Below are 22,831 nucleotides of genomic sequence, written 5' to 3' on the forward strand. Positions count from 1 at the left end.
AGAAGTGGAGATTTTTGAATGTACGCAGTGCAGTTAAAAACAGATTAATTAAATACCAATGATATTACTAAAGTGACATTTGTGAAAATGAGGCATTTCATTTACCAATTACCTTTTCATTGGCATTAAAGTGAAATTACTGAACTTAAACATAAGCGCCTGATACAAAATGCTCATTTACAAGAAAACATGTCAGATGCACAAAGTGTTCTGCATCCGAACTCCTCATTAATGTTCATTACAAGATGGTCACAAGCCAATATTAAACAAACCAAATCCGATTCAAAAGAATAAGCTCACATTTTTATTAGTTTTTTTTTTTAGTTTCTTGGAAAAAACACAAAGTGGAAAAAGGTTGCGAAAATAATTGTAATGCTACAGACTGTTCTGGCTTACAGGAGAGGAATACATTTACACGAGGATGCGTCTATATTCATATATATATCTATCTATATTCTTTCAGGTATTAAGGAGGGGAACAAAAAGGTATTCCTCTTAATAAAGTTTAAAGTAAGGGGATGAATAAAATTAAATGCAAGACTCCCAACACTACCTGAATTGAGTCCAAGTGATGGGATCTGGAGAATGGATTAGAGTATTGGACAAGAGTAGGAGCAAAGTGTTTTTTTTAAAGGCAGACAACAGACTGCTCTGAAAAAGAAAACAAACTGTAGAGCAATAGCACCTGTTGATCTCTTAATAGAAGAGCCCGTGGCATGACAGGCCTGAGATCTGATTGCCAACTGCAGTGTATTTGTGTGTACATAAAAGAAATGGAAACAGCCAACTACAAAAAAGAAAGGATATCAATCACCCAGATCTATTTATACACAAGCCCCGCCCTGGATGCTTTGAGCTCCTACCTTCTATGTTTCTATACATTAAACTCTGCAGAGAACCCCTCTACAGACAGAGCCCACATCACACACACATTAGGACCCTGTGCATTCTCTCTCAGACGCACATCGCACAAATATTCACAAAGTCTCTTTCTCCCTGAGGAGGGCGGGTTTATGATATCCTCTGGATGAGCTTATCATCTGATAGGCAGTAGAGGGCGGTGACGGACAGCTCAGAGATAAAGCTTTCGCACGCCTTCCGCGAGACCCCTTTGCAGTCACGGAGGTCCAACACAGAAAGACAGGACAAACGCCGCAGGTACACCAAACATCGGTCTGTCAGGCGACTGCAACCTGAACAAGACATTATACAGGGATTTCATTGTATGGTTTAACATGTTTCAGCACAATATACCGGTGATTAAATATTTGCATGTACATTTGGTGTCCAAATTTATTTTACCTGCTTTTTCAACAAAAACAAAAAAAAAATTTTAAAAACACATTTTCCATGTACCGTACATTTTTGTAGCTCCAGATTTCCCTATCTTCCTGAAATGCATGGATTTTGTACAAAACTGTCCCTGATTGGCCAGCTAATCTGTACGTTGTGATTGGTCTGAAAACCTCTGACGTCAGTGGGAAATGTGACGCTTCTTACCATGTTTGAAAGATTCGCTCACAATGCAATGCTGACAGGAGTTAACTTACAGGCTGTGAGTCCAAAGCATGAGGAATTATGATAATGTCATCTTGTCTACATCACCAATCCGAGGAAGTAAACGGTTGCCTATCCGTGTGTTTGTTGTAGTCCAAGAAAAAATGTTTACGTTGGAGACGATAACTCGCGTAATCGTTTCCTTTGGGGTTTGTACCTTTTGCATATCGTTAACATGTACTAATACACACTTACACACCAAAGGTAATGTAAAATTGTGAATCCGATAATTGGTGCTCTTTAAACTGCAATTCAACGACTGGCCACTAGAGAGGAAGTCAATCATAGACTGTAAAAAAAGATGGACATATTGTCTGTGACGTCACCCATTGGTTTGTGAAGATCGTTTTTGAAGCTTAAAGTAGGCGTTGACTGCCGTTGCCATCTTGGCGTCATCGCAAATTACTTGTGGATACCCGAAAATGGGTAAAGAGGCGAGATGTGGGTGAAGCTGAGATGTCTGGTTGCTGAAACCACGCCCGCCTAGCTCGATTCTAGTGACCGCAGTGGCAGTTCACCCGTCACTCAAGTGACAACGCCCTTAATTATGCAGAACTTTAAAGCTTTATATAATTTAAATAGAGTAGTTAAAAAATGTTTACCCCCCTCACAGTTGTCATGAAGGGCAAAATTAGCTATATAGAACAAAACACTTTTTGTACCAGGCTGTAAACATATTATTTAATACTGTAAAGTTGGGCATTTTAACATGGGAGTCTATGGGAATTGACTCCCTTTTGGAGCCTGCCTCTAGTGGCCAGTCGATAAATTGCAGTTTAAGTCACTTCCGTGTTGGCTTCATCAAAGAGATCGGAAGGTTGCCCCTCGGAGTCAATCCAATAGATCCCCTTATATTCAAATGCCCAACTTTACAGCAGAAAAAAATATGTTTACAGCCTGGTACCAAAAGTGGTTCTGGTCTATATAGCAAACTTTTCCCGTTCGTGACAAATGTGAGGTTTTTGTAAGTCATACGTTTGAATAATAAGCAGCCATCTGTTATGCATAATTAAGGGCGTGGTCACCTGAGTGACAGGCGGACTGCCGCCGCCGCCACCACCGTCGAGCTAGGCGGGTGTGGCCCCAGCAACCGTGCACCCCAGCTCCACCCACCCTCCACCACCTTGCCCATTTTTGGCTATCTGGCAGTGACAAGCAGGCTGTACTGCCAAGATGGCGATGACCGGCTCCGCCCACTGTTATGTCCTTTAACATCTTGTGATCCATGACAATAGCGGCGTTTCCATTACAGATACAGAAAAAAATATCGGTGAACACAGCAGCCACGTATCGGCCGACGCACATTAAACTCCGGAAAAAAAAAATCGACCCGATACATCGGCCGGCCAATATAACGGTCTCTCTCTAATCCAAACATTAAATGCCAAGGACATTTCATTATAGTTTGAGCGGCAAAGCATTAGGTGTTTCTGGGAATTCTTTTTATATACCGCACCATCTTCGATTATGTGTTGTGTACAGGTGATCAGGTGACCTTAAAAAGTGCAAATAAACCATTTCAGTTTTGCGAAATACACCTTTCTGAATTGCCTGAAAAGCCACCTCATGCAGCTGTAAAAACTAACAGTATATGGGAGTTTTCACGAATTTGGCGCGTTTCCATTGGCCATACTTTCAATTCGCAATGTCAATTTGATGGGTAATGGAAACGCAGCTACTAAGTACCAAATTATCATAAAAATTCAAAACAACCATTTGAAAAAGCTCAAAATTACTTTAGACACCAAATGTACCTACAATTATTTAAAGGCGGGGTGCATGATCTCTGAAAGTCAATGTTGACATTTGAAATCAACTAAAAAAAACAAATCTGGACTTTCTTTGATAGACCCGCCCCACACATACGCAACCCAGGCAACGATGTCAGTTAGTAGACACGCCCCTTACTGCTGATTGGCTGAAGTGTGTTCCAAGTGTTTTTCAAAAATCACACACCCCGCCTTTAATCACCCATATTTTTACATAGTATTCTGTACAGCCCTTGGTCAACCTTTTGTTGCTTCGAAATAAACATGACAAACATGAGTTCTTGCCAACCAAGTGTCTTCGTGTACATTTACCTGCCAAGTTGAGGTGTGTAAGTGTATTGCGTGTGGAGGACCCCACAGCACTGAGGAGGTTGAGAGCACCATCTGTGATGGGACAATGTGACAGCTCCAGACGAGTAAGCAGAGGCATATGTCTGATGATCAGCCTGAGCGTGGCTTCAGTCAGCTCTAAACCACACAACCACAAGCACTGCATGTTCTTTAGCTGGGAACGGTTATCGCTGCCTGCAGAAACGGATATAAAAGTTTCAAATACTAAACAAGAGGGAGACATGTATATAGTTTTTTAGGAATAAAAAGCATGGAAAGATTGTTATTGGCACTGTGCTAATAAGTCTTGCTAGGTGTGCATTTTGTTTTTAAATTGGGTACCAGTCAGTAATCTTTTCTGAGACCTCTTCATGTTATATCGTATGCAAGATCTGTGCTAGGGCATTCCCAATCTTTTAAATGGTATGCAAAGGTATGGCAAAATATTTATGTTAGATCTGTAGTGTACATCGGTGCATGGCTTTGTACTAATATGAAAGAGAACAGCTATGCAAGCATAGACAAATTCTTTGCTGGACTGTAACCTGCTTTGCATAATGAAAAGATCTTTGCACAGTAAAAAAAAAAAAAATCAAACCATCACAAATTGCCTTTTGTCTGACAACACTCAAACTTTTGCTTTCAAGTTTGCATTACAGCAAAGAAGGCAAAGTACGCAAATTTCATAATCTTGAAAAATGCATATATGATGTATGCTGTGAATGGAAGTTTGCATGTTTTAAACAACATGTCAGAAAGGGAAACTACACCAGGTTACTTTTGTTCAATCAACAACAAAAACCTTTGCTGTAAATCATAGTCATTGAAGCCTTATACTAGACACAGTACATGACATGTTTGTGTTTTACCTGGTGGGTTCAGCAGCTCCCTGAATTGTGGGTCTTTGATCCCATCAGCCCAACGTAGGTCTAAAGAGCGAAGTAAAGGACAGCTTGGAGAGCTCAGTGCTGAGATCGATGTCCAGTTACATCCTGACAGCACCAGATCCTTAAGCCCTGTGATAGATCCACCAAGCAAGTCATATCATATACGGTCCTGTTTGGTCAAATATTTACATTGAGAATATGAGAATATGCACCTGGCAGTCGGTTGATGAGCCAGGAGAGTTGTTTTTTAGAGATGCTGGCCCAGGAGAGGTCCAGCGTGACAGGCTGCCGTTTGATGATGCCTGTGAGGGCCTGCGGACTTATTGAACGACATCGGCTCAAACTGATCCGTGTCCATAATCGCTTGTCACATCCCCTATACAAAACCAACACAGAATATGAATTAAAGGAGACGTATGAGACTTTTTTAAGATGTAAAATAAGTCTTTGGTGTCCCCAGAGTGCAAATGTGAAGTTTTAGCTTAAAATACCCCATAGATAATTTATTATAGCATGTTAAAATTGCCAATTTGTAGGTGTGAACAAAAAAGTGCCGTTTGGGGGTGTGCCCTTTAAAATCCAAATGAGCTGCTCAAAAACTGATCGCCATGATGGTGGTTTGTTGATATTGAAACTAAGTTGTGCTGTCAATTATTTCTCTCTCTCTGTGCACTAAATGGCATGGTTGGATATAGATCCCCTAAAAGATCCCCTTTTGACATCACAAGAGGAGGCAAATTTCAATGAGCTATTTTTTCATATGCTTGCAGAGAATGGTTTACCAAAACTAAGTTACTGGGTTGACCTTTTTCACATTTTCTAGGTTGATAGAAGCACTGAGAACTCAATTATAGCACTTAAACATGGAAAAAAAGTCAGATTTTCATGATATGTCCCATTTAACACACTTCGTGAGCACTGTCGGCAAGCTTGAATTTAAGCAACAACTTTTCTGGGCATCACAAACCTAGAAAATGAGATACCAAAAGTAAAACTGTCACACATTTTAAGTCTACATGTACCTTTGTCTTTTAATAGATATTTAGCAAAACAATCAATTCTACTCCAATCAATTTTAAGTATCATGCAGAAAGATACTTATTAAAGGTGCAAATCCGACGGTTAATTACAATGCGATACAATATACATTTTCTCCATCTGCGATGCAATATTTGCTGATGCATCAAATGCTTCGATGTAATTACGCAGAGTTTCCCGCAGCACTTTTCAGTTCGGGCGGCCCACCTAAGCTGGGAAACCCTACCACCTTAACTAGGTCGCCCCAAAAAATTTTGCTGCACAAAAGGCCTTCAAGTGCATCTCGGAGAATAGCGTGGACTAGTGCTGCAACGACGCATCGATTACGTCGACATCGATTACGTCGACATCGATTACGTCGACATGCGTAAAATGCGTCGACGCGTCACGCTGTTTACATTCATCTCGCGTAATGGCGGCTTCTGCTCCAGACAGTGTTTTCCATACATTGATTTGTTTGTGTGCACCACAAAATAAACAATGGCCGCAACATTAACATTTTTATTTTCATTTAAAACGGTGTCATTTATGAGCGCTCGGTGGTGCCTCTCTTGTGCGCGCGCGCGCGCTCCCTCTCTCTCTCTCTCTGTGTGAAGCCCCTAGACAGCGCTTCTCATACATGACACTGAGTGAAAGAATTAAAAGTTGGCTGTGTTTTCCATGCGGATTCCTCTGTGTACTTGCATTTTCATGTAAACGTCAGATGTTACTGGCATAGAAGAAGACTGATTCGAGTTTATCATGAAAGGTTAGCAGTGTTTTCCCACACACACTGGTTCTCTATGTGCAAGCTCTCTCTCTCCTATGCCCGCGCATGCCTTCTGTAGTAACTCTGTGTAATGGCAATTTGCGCCGAATTGTCTGCGATGTCGCGTTTATAAATCAAGATTTTAGTAACATAGTAGTTAAAGTAACAGCTGGTTGGATTAAACACAAGGTTATTGGGTCATGTTTAGTCACTATTTTAATAGTCTTTGGGGTGGTTTCCTGGACAGAGATTAGCTTAAGCCAGGACTAGACCTTAGTTTAAATAGGAAATATAATTAGTTTTAACAAACATGCCTTACTAAAAACATTACTTGTGTGCATTTTGAGGCCAAACTAAGGGCACTGATGTATTTTAAGATATGTCAGTGCAAGATGTTTTCAGTTTGGACAGCTCTTATATTTATTTTAGTCTAGGACTCGTCTAATCCCTGTCTGGGAACCGCCTCTATATGTCTGACAACAGAACAGATAATATGTGAAAATAGCATTCAGTTCTGTTAAAATACAATAAAACAAACAATGACTGTCAGATCAGACAGAGAGTAGAAAAACAGATTATCCAACAGATTAAAAAGCTAATCAAAAAAAGAACACGATATTAATAATAAAAAAATAGTCGTTAGAGTAGTCGACTAATCGGAAAAATAATCGCTAGATTAGTCGACAGAAGAAATAGTCGTTAGTTGCAGCTCTAGCGTGGACACGCTTCACACTGCGAGTGGGCACGCACACCACATGGCCGAAATTAGAGAAAGACATGGTCCGTCACTGTCTGGAGGATAAATAGCCAGATGAAAAACATATAGGGGCAGTTTACTGGACCAGGATTAGCTTAAGTCAGGTCTAGGCCTTAGTTTAATTAGGAAAAATAACTAGTTTTAACAAACATGCCTTACTAAAAACATTACTTGAGTGCATTTTGAGGCTAAACAAGGAGCCCTGATGTATTTTAAGATATGTAAGTGCAAGTTGTTTTCAGTTTGGAGAGCTCTTAAAAGTGTTTAAGTCTAGGACTAGTCTAATCCCTGTCCTGGAAACCGCCCCTTAATTCATTAATAATATAGTATTTGTTTATTTTCTGTCATAGTTTCTTCAAAATTGAGTTTTATTTGAGCGTTTTAAATAAAAATATTTTCATCATGACGCGTACGCCCCTCCCCTTTGTTTGCCATGCCCCCGGCCCCGCCCACCCACACAACCCTACCACCTTAACTAACACATTTTCTGTGGGAAACCCTGTTATGATTCAATTAATTTATCGACATTTTTATATTACGTGCCTAGATTTTTACCTACAAATGCAACCAAAATATGGCAAGTCAAAGTCTTTCAGTATTTTGTGCCGAAATGTGCAATAGTGACAATCGGTGAGGTAAAAAACTATTAAATAAAAAAAACAAAGTAATATAAAAAAAATAAAGCTGTTAAACTTAAGCATTTGATCTGTCACACAACTTCAGATCTAACAGTCAAACAAGCGCTGCAGTGGTCTCTTTTGAGAGATTTTTTTAAATCAACATGTTCAGGAGAGAGGACACTACATTTTGCTGTTACAACCACTTTGTTGCTTCATTGCATTCACTTGCTGACACTAGCAGGCGAAAATAAACAAAAATGCGAGTTTGGCGTCAAAATAAAGGTACCTCATATCGATTTTTTTATGTGTGGCATCTATTTTATTTCTAACGATTCTTACACCGCTAATATTTATGTTGTCTAATAGGGCTGCATGATAAATCGCATGCGATACTTATGCGCATCTCGTCAGTAAAGTAGGGCCCTATAATTTCCGAGATCACGGAATCGCGGACGGAATCGCGGAATTGGCAAATTAACACGGAATCTAGTATAAACGCGGAATTTCGCGGAATTTGACATATTTTGAATAAAATTATGTTTTTGTGTGGGAGACGAACGTATGTCTGGGGGAAATGCAGACCGGAAGAAGTAAATCTGGGCGATACGCCCCCTCCCGTCGTTTCAGACCTCCTCCAAAACACTGAATCCATGGCGAAGCGGCTCTCCACGACTCTGCTTTCGTCAGCGAAAAAATTAAGAAATTCGACGCTAAGCACTTAGTTCCGAGCAGGTCTCACATCACTTTTATGTGACCGGAGAACTGTTAGTTTGGAAGTTTAGTCAACACTCTGTTCACGGTGAGCGCAAAGATACATGCACTCTCTCATCCACGTCTGTCTCACTGTACCTCTCACGCATCTGTCCGAAGTGCAAACACAAATCCTCATGTATTTGTTCAGTTTTATGCATTTCAAGCGAGCTGAGGCAAACTAACTATCCCTCGCATTTAAAATATAATCATCTGCATCATGGCGCCGCTCTCTGTCTCTCTTTTGCTCGCACGTGCAAAGAGCTGCGTGCTCATGCTGTTTTAAGTCAGATCACTATCCTGTGTATGTTTGTAAAGTTATATGCATTTCAAGCGATTGTGTATGAAATATGGATTGCGTTCCGCTGGATTGATGTGTTTAAGGCACTTCTGAAGGCACCACTGCTTTAACACCTTGTTGTAGCCTCCTGCAACAACACTAAAAAAAAACAATGCATTGAATTGAGTTGTGTGTGCGCGCGGGTGTGTATGTGCTTGTGTAAATGCATCTTTTATAGTCATTAAGTAATCCTGTTATCCAGTTTTTCCCCCAAATCATTTACATTTTAATCATTAACATTAAAAGGCACACTCTTTTTATGACTAAAATAAAAGTAAAGGGTAAAAAATATAATTGCCAAAAATTAAAATGGATAAAACGGAATTTGCAAAAATTAAAACGGAGAAAACGGAATTTGGGAAAAAATAAAACGGATTTTATAGGGCCCTAGTAAAGCCGGTTCGTTGATTAGTAGTAAATCGCCATCAGCTGCTTTTAGATGGAGCAGCATTTACTACAAAAAGGTGTAGTTTACTTACAAGTTGGGCCATACGTCCGCGATAATTAACGCAAAATTACCCTGATTGTCAGTGAACATCCAGCAGTGATTGTCCTGGGGTTTGTGTAGTAAATGAGTGCGTTTACCATGCACAGTCTTACGCCGATTATGCTTAATAAACTGATAACACGTGGGGTCATGTAAAGCGTAAAACGGGTTTCTTTATTCGGGGAAAGCCCAACAGCGTAAGCAAAAACCGATCGACACAGGTAGTTTTTTGCTCATTACCCCGATTTCGCGTGGCATGTAAACACCTTAACCGGTTAATGTCTCCGCGTGTGAAAGATAAGCAGCTGATGGCGATTTACTACTAATCAAGAAACCGGCTTTACTGACGAGATGTGTATGACAATCACATGCGATTTATCTTGCAGCCCTATCGTCCATGAAGATACTGCCATGTAGTTTGTATCAAGCAAGAAATTTCATGAAGTTTAATTTTCGAATGTAGGCCGAACATAAAAAGAAACCTAACAAATTCTTTAAAAAATAAGCAAAAATATGATCTGTGATAACTGTGCACTCACCATTTGTACCAGCTCTTGCAAACGGCCATGCACACGCACAACTCTGCCCGAGACAAGTAGCGAAACACAGACACCCACACCTCTCTCTCCCAGCCAGGCTCATTCCCTCCATTCTGCTCACGGGAGACCTGTAACGTGTAACTTGAACAGGAGTTGGAAGACTTTTCCTTTTCCGATCGTGTCTTTTTCCCAATTCTCTCATGAGTAAGGTGGTGAGAGGAATTTTTAAAGTTTGATCTTAGACTATGAGCCAAATGTTGGTGTTTGGACGTGCTCCTTGTCAAAGTGCGTGGTGAATGAGGACTGGTCGAGCGAGCTGCACCATTCCGCAATGGGGGACGCAGCAGGGTTTTGGGGTCTAGCGGAAGGCTTCTCGGGGATAGGTTGGCTTCCAGTTTAGGTACAATGGTGCTGGGGTCACGCCTACCTCTGGATGGTTGCAAAGTGACCGTGACGCATGACCCATGGCCTCTGGTGTCATCGGTTAGTACCACAGAAGTGTCTGACCGAGTTGGCTCTCCGCTCTCACTGTTGCCCTCGCTCTCTCCGTTTTGATGTCCATCGCCGTTCTCCTCTTCACCTGCTTTTCCACCACGTCTATGGGGACGGTTCTCTTTACCATCACACTGTCCGTTCTCCTTCCTCTCCTCTTGTTCTTCATCCACAGAATCATCCCGTTCTACGTCTACATCCATCTCCATCCTTTCTCGCAGACCTCCACCTCGGCCACCACCTCGGAGTCGCACTCCTCTTCCACGACACGACACGCCTCTGCCGCGGGTAGCGCTTCTGGTGGTTGTCGGCCTGACCACGACCCCTCTCTCCAGACTCCGCTGACGCAGGAGCTTTGAAGAAAGAGAGACAGACGAACGCGTCTGAGAAACAGAAACAGAGAGGACAGATGCAGAAAGACAGCACAGCCGAGAGCGACAGAGAAGAGAAGCAATGAGATACTTTGCAATGTGCGAAGCGGATTACAGATGCACGGCGATGTGCGAGCAGATGTTACGGGCTAAAAAAAAACTCACCGACTGGAGGATTTTGTTTCTTTCCAATTTTATCTGCAACAAAAAACAATGTAGCAATGAGCCTTATAAATTCAATGACTAGAAGGAAAACAGCTAAGGTCGAAAGGTTTGCAGATGCTACGATTATTATACGAGTTGAAGCACTGCTTTAAGCTTGTTGCACTTTGGAATAGGGTGACCATACGCGCTATTTTCCTAGGATGTGTCCAGGCCAGGAATTTGGGTGCATCTTCCAGAAGTCGTATTTGTTGACAGACTACGTCATCGAGGTTCTCACGTTTCAGTTAAAAACATACAATCATTGTAGTTTCATTCCTATCTTGAAATGTAACTTTTTCTGAAATAGAAACTGAAATAATAAATCTCGATGATGTATGGACAAATACAACTTCTGGAAGAAGCACCTGAAATCTTGGCTTGGACGCACCCCGGGAAAATGGCATGTATGGTCACCCTAACTTTTGAGTTGAATCTTAAACAACATTACATATGTAGATTATCCGTGTCTGCATGTGCATATCCTCACCCTTTTCCTGAGTTGTAACTCCAATGCTCCGGCTCTTTTCCTGTTCTGCTGGTGTTGCAGCAGAAGTCTTTGAGAAGGGGGCGGAAGGCGCCTTGAGCGGGTCAGAGGCAGAGAGTAGGGAGAGAGGGGCGGTCTTCCTCTACGCCTCATACGCAAGCCCCCCACTCCAATCCCCTCTCTGTATGCTTGCTTGGCTGGAGGCTCTGATGAGACACTTCCGTTGGACACGCTGCTATCTGACTCATCATCACTACTACTGGAAGACTAGAGAAAACATAAAAATACATTATTTAGAACACTAAATAGTAGTTTATCAGATTCAAACTTAAGACCAGCCCAGCAGCAACACAGCTTAAAGCCACAGTTAAATTGACGTGACCAGCTCCTTAATTTACACAAAAACATGTTGGGGTGGTTCCATTTGAGAGGCGTACTCACACCATCCAAAGGTACCCAAAAAAGTCTGGTTCGTTTGACTAGTGTGAGTGCTCCGCACCGTGCCCGGTTTGGTTCATTGTGGCCTGGCACATTCGCAGAGATAGGCTTAAGCCTGGACTATAGTCTGTTTTTCATGCGTATGCGAACGTACGCACACAGTCAAACATACATACAAAGGTGAACATTAGTATAGTTTATTTGACTCGTATTAGGGCTGGACAATAATTCAATATCAATATATCTCGCGGTATAATATTTTTCAATAACGGTGATATGGTTTCTAAACGCATTTCTAATATTTCGATATACATTACGGCATCCCGTGGCCGTTCACGTCACGCGTAAAAACACATGTTAAATGCGAGTCTAGGCGCAACTTCCCTATAAAACGCATGGCGTCTTTTGTAGTTAAGCAACCAAATATATCACTATCTAGCTTGCTAAGCAATTACAAGCAAAATAATACAAATCTGTAACACTTTTAAACCCATTTGGCAGAAAAAATTTGATTAATCAATAAGCATACCTTGATTTCTTTGCCCTGGACACATTTTGGACATTCCCAACAACTTGGAAGGTCCTTATTGATAATACCCTCCCCTGGCACCTACAATATACACACATACAGCATTAAAAAACATCAAAACAACAGCTGAACAAAAAAAGGCATGTATGACACACACATGTACCTCTATACATTCTGGATGAGTGATCTGAGCACATTCAGAACATTCCATAAGGTTTTGGAAAGACTCCGAGTCTTCAGAATCCTGACAGCCTTCCTTGCATATGGCACATACTGCAGTAAGAGGCAGCGCCGGCTAGGAAAAGAACATAAGTGTAAGAAACGCAAAAAGGCACCGTTTACACCTAAATACACATAAACTGGCACTGCTGTAAACACTCACAGCAAGACACTGCCGGAGTACACAGCTCTTCTTGAGCCGGCCTGGTCCTCCGAACTTCCTCATGTCCCTACAGTAGTTGCAGTTGCCACACTCTTTGCGCTGACAGGCCTGGCAGCGTTTGCACCGCACGCGCCGACGCCTCAGAGCTGAGATGGAGGAAGACGGCTTCACGGGCCGAGGAACGGGCGGCAGGATGGAAGCAGAACCGGGAGTGCGTGGCCGGTACAGCGGAGTTGGGGGAGGAGAGGGCGGCTGATACCATGAGGGCTGCAGAGAGGAGTGCACATGTTTTCAAGTCTAGTCTAGTGTGCAGATCATGTATTTAGTACAGATAATGGTCACACAGAACATGTCAATACCTACCCTTTTGGGCCATTTGACAATTGGTTCTCCAGTGTAAGACAATTTGGGGTTATCATTGGCATGTTCCTGTAGCAATTTCTGCAATGAGAAAGAAAAATGAATGCTTGCCATTGCTAGCACTACTTAAGTCATACAACAACATTTTTATGGTCACATGGTGTTTGTACCCGCATGTCACTAAGCAGTGCTGGGGCGTTTCTGATGCCTGCTGGGACACATTTCTTGTGCGCTGGCAGGTCCTCCAACTTCTCCAGTAACTGGCAAAGTCCCTCCAACTCTAAGGGTGTCAGGTGAACCTTAACTCCTGGACGGGTAGCAGGTGCCTCTTCCTCATCAGACTCTTCTTTGACATTTTCCTCATGATCACTAGATTCTCTTATAAAATCCTCTCGCGTCAGGCCTGTGAACCACACAACAGAAGTGATGATGTTATTTTAGTGTATATACAGATACATAGCTATGTATAAACAGGGTGCTGATGTGCACTGACCGATGCCCAGCGAGTGCTTCTGGAACTCAGGCGTGAGGTGAGAAGTGTTGGTCAGACAGTACAAGTAACGCTCCAGCACATACCAGCACATCTCATAGTAGAAAGGGTAACGGAACTTAGATGGGACCTGCAATCGATAACCAACAACAGAAATGTGTCAAATATGTTCAACTATTTAACTGCAGCAAAATATCAAAGTGTGCACGAGTGCGACTGCTCTTACCCGTGTGCGGTCCTCAATGTTGTAAATGTTGAGCTGCATGGGAATGTTAAAGCTGTGCAGAAAATTACCCCCGAACACCATAGTGTCCATCGGGGTGTACACGGCATGGATCCACCCTACATGAACAGATACAAAGCTTACGTCACAGAAGATTATGAGACTTGGGAAAAGGACAACCATAGAATGTATCGTAATAAAAAAAATAGTTAATACTTGACTCTTTTATCCAAATATGTGCATGTCACAAATACTGGTCATGGGTAGGAGGTACCCATGTTTGGTGCTAGAATCTGGCTACTGCTCTTGCGTATATATCTATACCTGAAGGGATCATAAATGTGTAGCCTTGCTTCAGTTCAATCCGTTGACATGCCGAGACTTTATCGCCGAGAAAGATGTCACCCTGTTTCCCTGACAACACCCAGTTCTCATAGAGCTCCAGGTTCTGAGGTGTGGGCGGGATCAACCAGAACACCTGAGATCATTTGATGAAACAAAGACAGATGATTACTGAACACCAAAAGAACAGATAAAAGTTCACAAGATTAAAAAGCAGTGTAGGTGAATTGATGTTAAGTTTTCTAAATGTATTCTTATAAATATATGTCATCTGTGAAAGGCATAGGACCACAAAAATTTTGAACGAATCATTGCACTCAGACCGAACGCAATGATTGGATGAATGCAATTTTTGCTGCTTTTCTTTTAATGTGTTTTTGCATACCACTGCGAACAGCATTAACCATTTTTTTTCTGCTGAACTGACAACAAATGGCACATGCACAGTAGCCACAAACTAAACGTTTTTGTTTGCATAATATATGTGTACTATGTATAATAATTATGTATATATAAATACAAACACATATGTATAATTTTAACAAAAAATATATTTATATAATAAATATTTATATATAATATAAATTATATGTAAATATAAACATGTATATAAACATGCAAATTTTTCTTAATGATATATGTGCGTGCGTGTATTTATACATAATTATTACACACACAGTACACCCACATATATTATGTAAACAAAAACTTTTATTCTGCAAATGATTTGTCGCGACTAATCGTGAGGCAGCACTAAACACCTTAATAAAAAACAAAAGCTTTGATGCATCATAGAAATTTGCATCTTCTAGATTTATTTTTGGATTGTCATTTTTGTACCAAATCCGAAAAAAATTAACAGTAATACAATGCTAAATAAAGTCCACGACTTAACACGCAATGTATGAAACCTTGCATAATCTGTATCACATACTACAAAGAAATAACTTTAAGTATGTTAGGACATAGAGACTGTGATTGGATTAAAATGGTCTATGCTGTGTCAGCAGCACAGTGTGTCTCCATAGCATTGTACCTTAAAGGGACACTTCACCCATCTGCATTAATCTTTGTATAGTTAGAACCCAAGTCATGTTTTTGAATGGTCATGCATAATTTCCTCAGTTGGCACTGATGCAGGAGAAATACAAATTTCAGTGTTGCACTTCCTTTTTTCAATTACGTAAAAATCATAATTTTGCATCATTGAAAGAAGGAAGTGCTATATCTTTGTTGAGGAGTGAAACTACAAACTCCCCTTTTCTCGGTCAAATAGGCACCAAATTCAAAATGTATGTTACATTTCCACTACAAATATGACACACGTTCAATAAAGATTAATGTTTCTATGGGTGAAATGCTCCTTTAAAGACAGCACTCACCTTTCCTCCCTTGAGGATGTGATACCAGACTGATGTGCCACCAAAGTCTATGTGGAAGTCTGTAAAGCATCCCTCGACACTCATTAGACAATACCTGAAACAACACACACCACTGTTCCTGACAACCCGCATACAGCACGTTCATATTTTCTTAACATTTATGCAAATATAATCTTTTTAAGAAAACAAAAGACTTACTTCTGTACTTTAGGGTACTGCATGTCTGTGATTACATTAGTAGCATCTCTCTGTCGTTCTTTAAGGTGTCTTGGCCACATGTTGTCCACCCAATCAATCATGTCAACCTAATAGAAAAGCAAGCTAAAATATAAACAGACATTTCGAGACACAAAAAAAAAACAATTTTTCGGTTTGTGTGTGTATGTACCGAGGTGGGTCTCTTGACCAGATTCTCAAGTTTTGTATGACTGAACTCGAGGCTGATAACATTATACAGCTTTTCCCTCTCCGATGGTGGCGTCTCGTAGTATCTCCTCCACTGGCCCATGGACATCTCAATGCCTTTCTGAGTGGTCACATCCATCACGTCAACCATCCTGCGACTGCCTATCAAAGCAAACACATGGGGCGAGGACATTGGCAATTATCTGTAGATCACGGAATTTGAAAGGAGGCATAGTATGATAGAGGAAAAAAGTAAAACTTACCCACAAACAATTTCACATCACTGACACTGAAGTCTGGATCAGGCATCCTACAAGTTACAGACGATATGAAAATGGGTCCGGATAAGATTATTGCAGTTTGGTGAAGGAACAAACAGTGATAAAACATCATGATGAAATGAGCCGTACTTGATTCCAAGACCATCTGGCTTCTTAAAGATAATGGGGTCTCGAAGTCCCTCCCGTTGGATGTACTCCAAGGTGAATTCTGCCAAGAATACAATACACAGAGAACTTAATACATACAATATACTGCATGTCAGTTAATAAAAACAAAAAACTGTATAGTTCTTTCCCCCAAATAAGATAACATGAATAAGAAAAATATACAAATATTAACTAGCTACATATCTTAATGCTGGAACTAAACAGCAAGTTTAACACAAACCTTCCCCTTCCATAATTCTGACCAGATCCGAGTTGTATCGATCACATTTAAGTTTCTCTTCCACATCAAAAGCCCTCTTGCCCTCGATTTCGTCATCTGAAAAGTCATCCTGGTACCGTCGCCTTGTGCCTGCCCGCTAAAGGTAAAGCAGTTGAGGAAAAAGGATATTAGGCAAGATATGACTTTAAATGCATAACCTGTTTATATAGTGGAAAAACCAGGGTTAGATCTGTTTGTAAGCAGACTTTCTTTAGGGACAATGACAACAGCAATGAAAGTTTTAAAACTAAAGCATCCCACTTAAGTCTAAAGGTCCAAATTTCCTAAATCCTTTTAGGGAATTGTTTATACATGAAGTTTTCTTGTAACTTTGCAGAATTGTGGGTGTATAACTTAACACAAACATAGAGCATCCCTAAACAAACAGTTTTAAAGGAAAAGTCTACCCTTTTGCCATATTAAACTATGTTATTACCTCAACCTAGACGAATTAATACATACCTATCTTTTTTTGCGTGCGCGTCGTGAATGTGTTAGCATTTAGCCAAGCCCCATTCATTCCTATGGTACCAATTAGGGATTGGCATGATTAATCGACGATCGATAATCGATCGTTAAGAATTTCGTCGATGAGGTTAATTTGTTATTGATTAATCTAATACTTTTTTATCTAATGCAGGTTGCGTTGCCTAGCATAGTGTGTGTCTTGAAGCAATTAAATTGATTTCACTGTGTGGCAGCAATTCAACATTTTACCACCAGGGTGCAATATTTGACACCATACTCCGTTATCTGTGACCTTCCGTTTTGATTTCAAAAGAATAATCATGAAGAGGTCATGATTTTTTGGAACAAATGAGGTCTCTGTTTAAGAATGTGGCTCGCAGCTGCAGGTTCAGCTGCTTTAGAGCACCGCATATTGGAAAACACGCTGTATTTTTGTATTCAACATTTTTGAATTATAAAAGTTAAATTATTATTTTTTATTATAAAAACATTAATGATTAATCGATAGTCGATCGTTAATTCTCCCGACAATCGACTAAAAAATGTTAATCGAATGCCCATCCCTAGTACCAATAAAAAGTTTTATTTTGTGGCAACATATTTACTAGGGCTGTGTATTGCCAACAATTTTCCGATACGATACGTATCCCGATACAAGGGCCTCGATACGATGCGCATCACGATACAAGACTATTTTGAATTAGAATTTACTAACATTATAATTATTATCTGTTTATTGTACATTGCATTAGCAGTGTTTTAACAGTTGTGGTTTGCCATTCATTTATTAGCTTCTGGGGTAACTCATAGAAATACTTAAAATCCCAGAGTTAGTACTTGTGTTTTTTTAAAGCAGTTTTACAAAGATGGTGCCTTACTCTAGGCATTATATTTGTCTGTCATTATTCTATATCTATGAATATATCTATAAACATGCAGTCAGACTTAATACTATTTAATAGAAATCAGATTATTAATGTGACAGCTATAGTTTGAAGTAGCTCTGTAGCTCTTCTCTAGACGTACACTTTTCACATGCAAATCTTTGTTGAGTTTCTTCTCAAATACGTTAGTAGTGTTTTGTAAGAGAGTGGCTTATAAAGCCCTTTGCAGTAGTATAGTCCAAGATATCTGCACTTTCATAATGAACTCATTGATTTAAAATATGCGCGTGCGAGAGAGAGAGAGAGCGCGAGATTTTTTTAAACGATTAATCTAGCGATTATTTTTTCGATGCATCGATTAATCTAACAATTCATTTTATAAGTCCGATTTGACTTCGATTCGATTCTCGATTATCTCCCCATTAATTAACTAATAGCAATTTATACATGTTGATTCACATATCTGAATGTAAACATTTCAATATATATGTTCATTGCTCTTAAAATGTCAAAATAAAAAAGACTATACAAGTGCAAAATAATGCATTCTTAGTCAGAGGTAGCATTCTGTAAAGCATTTGCAGCTCATACTGTGCAGTTTAGTAACAGTATAAAAATCTCAAGTTCAAATTACTTTATTTTACATGCATTTATGAGCAAAACCTCTTTAATGTGCCTTTTGATGGTCAGTGTAACTTTTATAACTTGATTTGTTTAATTCACATTGTTTTCGTGCTGTTCCAGTGCATTTAATGACAGATATAAACACAATTATAGACTTAAGAAGCAGATATATTATTAAATCTCTTTCTCTTAAGTTTGTTAAGATAGATTAGGACTCATTTACTGCTGGACAGAGAGTGAATATGGTAAAATTACACTTTTTCGCGTCAATCCACGAGCATTTAAACCATAAACAAAGCACTTTCACATAATTGAGCATGAGCAGCGCAGCAGAACCCACGCAGAAACGATTGCAGCACTGTTGCTACAGAGCCGCGAGCTCGCGCTGCTCATGCGGCGGGGTGCATGCTTGTTAACATGGGCGCTGAAAAAAAACACGCGCCGCACGTACTGCTCACACTTGCTGTGTGAAACCGGCGTGGATTGAAAGAAAGAACCTTTCAGTCAAATATTCTTTAAAAAAAAGATATATATACATATATATACTAGGGCTGTCAATAGATTAAAATATTTAATCGCGATTAATCGCATGATTTCATGAGTTAACTCGCGATTGATCGCAAATTAATCACACATTTTTATCTGTTCTATATTTACCTAAATGTAGCACTTCTTAAGTTTTTAATGCTCTAATCAGCATGGATTTGGATAATATATATGCTATATGCAAATGTATGTCTACAACAGCCTGTTTACATTTTCAACAGAACCAGCAGCCATAGTTTTAGAAATGTTTTGCCTTTAGAAGACCTTGTTCTTTCTCCATTTCTGTTTGCTGCTGCATCATTTGTGACCTGTGCTGGCAAATTGAGTTGGGATGAGCACATTTTCAAAAATGTGTCATTTATATTTTAACATTCTTTATTAAAAAACTTCAAAACAATTGGAAAAATTGTTGGAATCTGACAAAGCATGACAGAACTATACCTGTTAACGCAGAGAAAAAACAATATCAATATATGTTTTTCTTTTATTGTTTAATTTTGACATTGAGACAGACCACTTTAAGACTGTAGGATAATGCAAGGGTTTAATATAATGACACAACAGATACTTTTCCTTAACAGTTAACCAAACATTCACTTCAGATATAACAGATTATAGGTCATACCTGCGTGAATTCTTGTCAAAACAGATATTTTTAAACCTGTAATTTTGTTTTAGATGTCTATATATATCAGGGTCACGCACTCGCGCGTTTGTGTGCATGCGCTTCAGACGTCTGCGTCAGACATCGCTTTTGAGCCTTGTCACTCTTAATAACTCTTTTAACATCAATCAGATCCCGAACTTTATCTCTCTTAATAATTATTTTAACATCAAGAAAGTCCTGCGGTCTATTTCTATAATTTCTGAATGCTTTTTAAAACGAAACTAAAAAGTGAAAGAAGACGCATCTTTGCTTTATATGGATTTGGGACGGTACACCTCACAGAAAACGTGCAGATAAAGAAAACTGCACGTGCAGAAAACGTGCATTTTAGATGTTTAATGACCATTTAGAGCATTGGATTCGCTAGACGACAGCTTAATGTTCTTATTTTTATGAAAAACTCCGACTCATCTAGACAGCACCGGTCACTTGCTGCGTCTCAATTCATCCAGCTGTGGGTCAAACAGAAATTGCGTATTGGTTAATCGCGCGTTAATAAAATGAGTGCCGTTAAAATGAATTTGCGTTAACGCGTTATTAAAGCGTTTATTTTGACAGCCCTAATATATACGCATAGAGAAGCTACTGTAGCCACCACAGGACAAACATGTTATCATTGGAGACAACTTAGTAAAAAAGTTTGGGCTTCTGTAGAAACATGGCGGCACAAAATGCCTTTTCTTGTGTGGCGGCTCGTCAGTGGAACATGCTGCCTACAGAGCTGATAAGAAGCACAAACTTTTATATGTTTTCTCGCCTGGCTAAGAAATGGCTTTTATCAAATCAAAACTGTACTCACATGTAATGGATGTCCTGCATGTGAAGTCTTGACTTTTTATTGGACCAATTTAAATTTTGTACTCATGTATGTATAACAACAGCCTGCCCAGGGACTACGGGTGCAAATTAGCTCTTGAGCTATAACCTGATACTATGCATCTTTCCTTTTAAGGTTAATGTTTAATGTATGTTGTTCCTGTTTCTTTAAATAAATAAAATTCAAAATTCAAATTCAAAATGCCGACTTCAATGTAAGGGGACCCTCGTGTATGTAGATAAAAACGTCTCATTCTAAGGTAATAAACACATAACGGTTCATTATGAAATGTCTTTATAAACCCCTGATAATATAGTTTTGAATAATATTTTGCATTTCTGTCAAGAGATCCTTCTAAAAATTACACACTGCACCTTTAAAGGTTCTTGACAGAACCATTTAGCCAAAAACTGTTCTTTTATGGCATCGTGAAGCACCTTTATTTTTAAAAGTCATCGCAAATCAAACTCGTTTAGTCCATCTTTGCATAGACAAACAAATAACGTATAAAACACAGTTAATAGCCTCTTTGTTGATAACCACACACCTGCAAAATATGTAGCCTTGGAATAAAATGCAGTATAGAGGCATGCTATGTTACAGTTTTAGCGGGGGTGAATGGATGCCCATTCAAAGTAAATATGAAAAGTTAACCTATTTTACTGCTGCTGTCACACGGCCTGCCTAAGAGCAGTGTGCAAATACACAAGAATGAGGTTTTGACAGACATCCAATGGGTGTGTAACATCGACATTCCCATCGGATGGGATGTCAAACAGAGCTCAGTTGTCGGGGTATGATGTGATTACAGGTCACCTAAACTTTCTAAACATTTCACCAGATGCCACTTTGGTTTGTAAAAAATATGGTATGCAACCAAGAGACTTACCAGGCGTTTGCTATAGCGGGAGGTCTCCTCTTCCATGCCCTAAAAATGATGAAGGGATGCATTAGTAGGGCATCTCACCGTGGTGTAATAAACGACCATCAGGTGCATTGACTAGCTTCACTAATGAAGAATAATCTATAACACGTTTAATGCAACACAGTCAGCTGAAACATGGTTTATTTAAGCAGCATTCACTAAAAAGTCACTTTTTATTGGGAGACACGCCATATCTATTAAGGTTGGCTTTTTTGTTACTGCAACAAGTTACAGATCCAACAAAACGAACAGTATTTAAGAACAAACAATGACTACATCCTACATAGATGTAATTTGAGTATAATGCAATAAAGGCAAGACGGCTTTCGTTGTGACTAGATAAGTTAGGCAATCCACAAAGTAACGTATTGTGACCATCATTGAAACCAGCACTAAACTCAAATCACACAACAGAGCCCGTTCAAATACTCCTAACTTCCCATTTCTGAGACGATGAATAAAAAGAAACAAAACACCAAGTCGGCTTTTCAACCCGAAATATACTACCTTCACAAATATAACGTTAAATAAACCCTGAGGTATAACTGACAGACAACTGACATTTATTGCAGTTAAGACTCCTCTGGTCTGATGCAACTAGCCGGAACGAAAGCTGTACTATTTATGTTTGAGAACCAAGAATGTTTACAAAAATGAACTCAAACACAAGGCTGTTTTAATGACAAGTCGTTGTTTTAACTCGTTTGTTAATAAAAATCCATTTGTTGGGCATAAATTACCAAATTCAAGCCCATGATATTCGATGCTAACCAGCTAATACGCTAGCATTTCCATTGACAACCCGCGCTAGCATGTTAGCCTGCTAGAAACAAAACAAAAAGACCTTTAAACAATACCTAGTCTTCAACTTTCGCTTTTTGTTGAGAGTATGGTGTCGCTGTGTGGAAACTGACTTAGGAATTCCAGCGGAACTGCAAATTCATCATGTACAATTGTGTCGCTCCTTTCTTGATATTCTTATTTTTGTACGATAAAGTTAAATCAATCCGCTATCATCCGCCATTTTCAGATTGTCACGAAACACACACACACCACATTCTCTACTCCTACGACACGCCCCGGAATACACAGCCAATTAATGAGCTGTAATGCAAATGAGCTAAGCGATGATTGGGTCAAAGCGATGCCTTTCAAAGGGAATTTTTCATTGTCCACGCCTCTCGATCGTTCATTATGATACGGGAGCCAATAAATGTTCGGATTGTTGCTTGTAACAGTCAGTTTATTCGCTGCGAAGTAAAATTCGG

At 39.7% G+C, this 22,831-nt stretch overlaps 1 protein-coding gene across 1 annotated transcript; it reads right to left on the reverse strand.

Annotated features, from left to right (window-relative positions):
- Nucleotides 1-281: 281 nt before the first annotated feature.
- Nucleotides 282-22,657, reverse strand: kdm2ab (lysine (K)-specific demethylase 2Ab). The gene is made up of 23 exons (XM_055178287.2): nucleotides 22,421-22,657; nucleotides 21,528-21,566; nucleotides 16,594-16,729; nucleotides 16,335-16,413; nucleotides 16,188-16,234; nucleotides 15,908-16,086; nucleotides 15,718-15,824; nucleotides 15,520-15,613; nucleotides 14,120-14,273; nucleotides 13,799-13,914; nucleotides 13,576-13,702; nucleotides 13,253-13,485; nucleotides 13,086-13,163; nucleotides 12,723-12,989; nucleotides 12,504-12,635; nucleotides 12,341-12,421; nucleotides 11,377-11,640; nucleotides 10,851-10,883; nucleotides 9,823-10,697; nucleotides 4,756-4,919; nucleotides 4,526-4,672; nucleotides 3,639-3,851; nucleotides 282-1,193 (listed from the first exon to the last, which is right to left on the reverse strand). The coding sequence occupies exons 2-23, from the start codon at nucleotides 21,561-21,563 to the stop codon at nucleotides 1,012-1,014; spliced, it is 3,744 nt and encodes a 1,247-aa protein (XP_055034262.2). The 5' UTR covers nucleotides 21,564-21,566; nucleotides 22,421-22,657; the 3' UTR covers nucleotides 282-1,011.
- Between the last annotated feature and the right edge of the window lie 174 nt (nucleotides 22,658-22,831).

This window comes from Misgurnus anguillicaudatus, chromosome 16 (assembly GCF_027580225.2).
Source record: "Misgurnus anguillicaudatus chromosome 16, ASM2758022v2, whole genome shotgun sequence".
NCBI classification, from domain to species: Eukaryota; Metazoa; Chordata; class Actinopteri; order Cypriniformes; family Cobitidae; genus Misgurnus; species Misgurnus anguillicaudatus.